Below are 5,874 nucleotides of genomic sequence, written 5' to 3'. Positions count from 1 at the left end.
CAGTTGTCCACAAACAGCTATTATTGGGCTTGGACTAGAACAAACCAACATTTGTTTTTTGTGACAGGGAGTCAGACTTGCTCAGTTTAGGGTTAATTGGTGTAGAAGACCCCATTGTAGTTTTTAAATCTTTGGTGATGGCTTTGGCTGAAATCAAGGAACACTTTACACCCCTTATGTCTTTGTTATTAACATTTCTGCTATTTTCATTGATTGTATTGGTGATTAACACATGTTGTTATTTTTCTATTTGATATCATTCTGAGGTCTTCTGAGTCTGAGGACTTCTTTGAGAAGTTAAAAATGAACATTTGCAAGTCAGAAACAAATTAAATACAGATTTAGACAGGACACGTTTCTGGATCAGGTGCCAATACTGCTCCATTAGTTAATTAATCTGACTAGATTAGTTTGACTCGGCTGAAGCTGGCACTGCATGGTACAAGTGTAATTAGCATTTATGTTTACTAAATGAATATGGTATTCCCTGTTTACCTGAAGACACAAGGAGTGACATTCCCTCAAACCCTGTATTTCTAACCTGTGTACAAGACAAACTGCTCATCATTTCAACTAGAATTAGAAAGATTCAAGAGTCATGAGTTGGTGAAACTATTCTGAAGAAACTCTCCAACAATAATGACTGTTGGGCTACATCTCCTCCTCCCATGGAGAGAGTATTGGTGGCAGTGAGTACTGACACGTTTCATACGTAACTGCACATACTCTATGCATTTGTCCATTCGTACATGGATGATCTTAGAAAAGCTGCATCTCATTAAAACTCTGCTCTATGATAACGTTTTTTCGCCTCCAGCCCCGGTCAGTCCAAGTGTGTTTGCAGTTGTGTGTCAGAACAAAGAGGTGTTATGTGAGCTCCGAGTTAATCTGTCTGCTCTGCATGCAGCTGATCTGACAGCCTCAGTCAGACTCAGCAGAAAGGGCTTGTTATATTAGTTGGTCTTGAAGGAGAAACAGAGGAGAGATTGTATTTTCCCCAAAGGATTACGCAGCAGCATTTGAATTAAGTGCTTCGACCTTATTCAGTATTGGCAAAATAATGATCAGTAGAATTACTAAAACCAAAATAACTTGACTTTTAAGAAATAGAAAATGTGACACAGACAAACTTAGAAAAGTGTTAAAAAAAATGTTACATTTTTTAAAAATAGGCACTCTTTCATTGTAAGGTGCAAAACAAAACAAACAAAAAAACACAGAAGTCAGAGGCCACAGAGGAGTTCTTTAGTGATATGTCTGGACCCCAGACTAGACTTTGGAGATGCCTGCCCTATTATGATAACTATAAGGCAGGGTAAATTATTCAAAGGTGTAGTGCGATTATCTTTTTGTATCCTTTGTATGGAATTAGCCCTCAGCCCCTCGGGTCTTTTCCTCTCTTTGTGTGATGAGTCGAGGAACAAACTGAGTCCCTCTGTGAAACATCTATCTTTAGCTCATTTCCTTCCTCTCACTCAGTTTTCCTCTCTCTCCTTTTCCTCCTTGCTCTTCCTCTCCCATTTGACTCCCTCTCAAAGTTTAGCAGTACTTCTGGCAGTGTACGTCACGATGCCTGCGATCTGTGTGCGTGCAGAAGCTTGGGAACTTCCTTTCTTCTGTTCACTGTGATAAAGACCATGACCCACTGGTGGAGAGACCACAGGGGAGGAAAGAGGGGGAGAGAAAAATGAGGAGGAAATGATCAGGAAAAGACAGGAAAAACACCCCATCTTTGCTATAATTATCATCCCTTTGTCTTTACCTCACCTGGTTATTATCGTTGTTGTTGCTCTGATTGGTGCACTCAGTGTGGTGCGTGTCATAGTTTGGTCTAGTAGTTACATATTGGGCTTATGAACACAGGATTGCTGGTTTGAATCCCATCCTTTCAATAAATATCTAGTTGTGAGTAAATCAAAAAACAAGTTTCTTTTCTGTTGTTTCACTGTTTTAGACCCACTTTATTCACAATGGCGTTAGTGTACTGAGAAAAATAGTTATTTTGTGAATAAGAAAACCTTGAAAAACAACCTTGAATGAATATTCTCTGGAGACAGATGACACACTTGAACAAACACACAAACCTTTGCCAACTACCAATAAAAATATATTTACAAATACTTGGCAGTTGTATTTTGTCGTGCAACATGAACTCTTTAGCTATCCAGATTAATTTGCCTAGCTCTCATTTCCTCTTAATTATTTTAAATTACTAAGAAAGAACTTTTCTGAGTGAGAGAGAGAGTTCTTTGAAAAATTATTTCAACACGTGGATTCTAAGTGTCACATTTATAATACAGGCTAAGAGTGTTATGTAATGACTACCGCAGACTTTTTCTATTTCACCTTACATTTCTCTCCCATTTTATAGCAGATGCAACAGTGTAGTCTCTGAAAAAATGTCAACAAAATGTATTCCTTATTTTAAAAAGAACAACATTCTTGCAACCAGACAATTTTGTTTAATTGATTTCCATCAGTTCTTGGAAATTCTTTTTGGAAATTGCACTGACACAGTGTGCTTCTCTGTGCTTACAGATGCTGGTTCCAGCTGTTGTCTTCATCACACTGGGCAAATGTGGCTGCTGTTGGAATCAGAGTTTGATGGTAATGTTCTTGTAAGGTTATATACGGTGCCCCACACTGTGTGTCATTTCCTTTATTAGATGTAGATGTACACTGCCAGTAATTATGGCAAACAGGTCTTACATGCTATCTACCTTATAGTTATTTGCACAACACACTCGTAAATAGTATAGACTAAGGTACTTTATCTGTCTAAATGACGTCTTTGCACTTATCTATAATTATACATGTTTGACGTCACAAATCAGGATATTCAGGATCTGTTGTGCTTTCATCAACTGTAAACGTAGAAAAGTAAATCCAAAATTGTACACAGAGTAGCAACTAGCAAAAATAATCATCCTTGCTATATTCAAAGTATCATTTGAATGTGTACTGTATGTGCAAGTCAAGACAGCAGCTGTTTGAGACATGAAGCAGCTGCGTCTTCATACAGATATCCACAGGCTTTAAAACGTGAATTCTTTGTGCATCTGTGTTCCTCTAAAAGATGTGTGGGTCGGTGCTGGCAGCTGTGATCGGCCTCTTGGGGTCGGGCTACTGTTTCGTCATGTCAGGCTTTGCCCTGATGCAGGGTCCACAGTGCTACACTAACTATGGATGGTCCTATCCCTTTGCAGACCACGCGGGCAGGTAATACTTGACTGTGTTTCCTGGAAGTTTACAGTCCACTTGGTCAATTTTTAACATACTGTATGTAATCCAGAATTGCAGAACTGTCAACATTTATAAGTACAGTAGGAATTAAGACAGAACACAGTGTTGTCCTGCTGGTTGTGAATGCAGCCCAGCAGTTCAAAAAGAAGACCTAACGTTACTGTCTGTTAGATACTGCTTTTGCTTTAAGGCCACTTCTTACCTGACTCTCTGTTTGACACAGAATTCACATTCTAGTCACTGTGTTAGACACACAGCAGCATCTTAATAAAATCCATGTAAAGTTGCGATTCACTAGTAAAAATATTGTGAGCAAGTGTAAGCTAATTCAAATATTCATAGTGGAGTTAGGAGTTCTTGTTTCAAACAAACATAGGACATTTTTTTATAAACTTTTTGTTGACACATATTTACCATTTTTTAAATTCAAGTAACTCCAGTCATAGTCTAGAGTTTTACTTTGGAAATGTTAATATGCAAATGAATTAGTATTGACACAACCAGTTAACACAATCAAACAACAAGGCAGGTCTTCCTTGTCCCACATTTTTAAATACGAGGACATTTCAACAGATGACTAACCTACATGTGGGTTAAACAATTTACCCAGATTTTTAACCACAAAGGTCACATGATAAAAGACCGACAGGTTGGTCTTGTCTATCGCTGTAATTAAAAATTTCCTCAAGGGGTTTTCTTCACACGTGTGCAACACAGTTCTCTGTCTGTCGTTTTGCTCGATCTTCATTTCCCCTTGTATTCCTCACTTCTCCGCAGGTATCTGCTGCAGCCTGAGACCTGGACCCGCTGTCTTCAGCCTCTTCACATTGTAGAGTGGAATGTGACTCTGCTGTGTGTTCTTCTGGGTTTGGCTGTGCTGGAGTTCATCCTCTGTCTCCTACAGCTGGGAAATGGTTTAGTCAATGCTGTCTGTCGGCCTTGCTGCTATAAGCAGGAGTATAGTTTAAATGCGTAGACCAACTAGCATTAGCGCCAACACACTGTATGGGCACATTACAAAAAAGAGCCTTATTTCTTCTCACACCGGGTATGTATGTGAGTCCAAGACAGTGATATAAAACTGGACCGGCATTTTGGCCTGACAGGTATGTCAGTGTGACAGAATTACACTTCATGAACTAGTGACACCAGGCAATTGTCCGTAATATTTGTTTGCATGCTTCTCTGGGTGTGTGTTTCTGTCTAAGTATAAAGAGACGTCTCAAAAGATTAAATTTAATCGGCCCTGGGTTTAAAAAGAAACATTAGGGATTATCGTACATGTGTTTTCTTCTAATCTCTAAAAACAAATCCTTATGCCCACATCATGCTTACGTCTTGTGTTGGCATGTTGTGATGTCCACAACAGTAACAATATCTATGTGGGCTCCATTGTTGCTAGGTAACAAATGTTGAATTATCGCTACAGTGAACTGGAATTATTGGTTTTCAAACATTATAGAACAAAATTATTGTGTACCTCCTTTTTACTCGGACGTGGCTTAAGACAATTTGTTTTAATGACACAATGCATATTTAAACATTAGGTGCGGCGCACTAGTCATTTCCGTAGTGCGTCACCATGTTCATCTTCGTGTGTGATGATGATAATGCGTTACATATCATATACCAGGAAACACTAATTGGCTCCACCATCCCTTCAGTTGTTTTTGTCAAGTGCTGCCTTCAAGGTTTGTAGGGTGGGTCATCTGCTTATGTCTCACAGTTGCTTTGTCGTCATGTGCCTTTTCAGATGTGTCTCTCCAGGTTGAATATCCCCATTGGGAGCTCTGTCTCCATCATCTTTGATCTCTCTTAGGTATCTCTCTTCATGTCCAAACCATTTCACACTGACCACTAAACCACAGCCTGTCTCTTGGATGCACTCATTTTTGATCCTATCTTTCATGCTTGTTTCTATACCATACATCACAGCAGGTTGTATTTTGGATTAGATTGCAAATATAAATGCACATGACGTATGTGTAGCACAAACCATATCGTGAAATATGTTTAAAGATGTGACTATTTCCCACATATTCAGAGCAACCCTCGCTCATAGAGTACAGTAGCTGTTTAACTAAGTGTCAATGTGTAACAAAGCACAGCACACAGTGTTGCTCCTCTCCAGTGTTATTCGTGTGTTTGTTTGGCCACTACAACCCTGTGTTTGTGTGTGTGTGTGTGTGAGAGAGAGAGAGTTTGTGTATATTTTGTTGTCATTCTACATCATTTTATTGTAAATTGTTTTTTAGAAAGTAGCTCCGTCTCAATGCTGAGACATTTTATAAATATTTTAGTGACATATTTTTTATAAATGTGCTGCCTTAAATAAAACAGAAATTATGTCACCCCTTTCAAATGTGTGTATAATCAGCATTCTGTAAACAGCTGTCTGGTCATCAAGGTCCCTGTCCTCAGATAGCTCCGAGGTAAACAGTAGGCAGCAGCAGCAGACCTGACGCTCATCGTTGGTTTTCTGTACCGTTACTGTAAATAATTTTATCATTATGTTTTATTCTGTGATAAACCTATTTTTTGGCTGTAACTGTGGTGCACGATCACTTACATGGAACTTTAACCATCAGACTGACTTCACTTGGTGCAGTTTCACTTTTTATTGATCCAGAC

At 38.9% G+C, this 5,874-nt stretch overlaps 1 protein-coding gene across 1 annotated transcript in view; it reads left to right on the top strand.

Moving 5' to 3' along the window:
- tm4sf18 (transmembrane 4 L six family member 18) overlaps positions 1-5,219 on the top strand; it is a 6,469-nt gene extending 1,250 nt beyond the window's left edge. Inside the window, exons 2-4 of the mRNA XM_025064768.1 lie at positions 2,539-2,607; positions 3,077-3,219; positions 4,021-5,219. Coding sequence (XP_024920536.1) covers positions 2,539-2,607; positions 3,077-3,219; positions 4,021-4,219 — 411 coding nt within the window. The 3' untranslated portion in view covers positions 4,220-5,219. The remainder of the gene's footprint in view (positions 1-2,538; positions 2,608-3,076; positions 3,220-4,020) is intronic.
- The last annotated feature ends 655 nt before the right edge of the window (positions 5,220-5,874 follow it).

This window comes from Cynoglossus semilaevis, chromosome 2 (assembly GCF_000523025.1).
Source record: "Cynoglossus semilaevis isolate Cse_v1.0 chromosome 2, Cse_v1.0, whole genome shotgun sequence".
Taxonomy (NCBI): domain Eukaryota; kingdom Metazoa; phylum Chordata; class Actinopteri; order Pleuronectiformes; family Cynoglossidae; genus Cynoglossus; species Cynoglossus semilaevis.
Note: the sequence above shows the minus strand (reverse complement) of the source record. Positions and strands in the feature narration are given on the sequence as shown.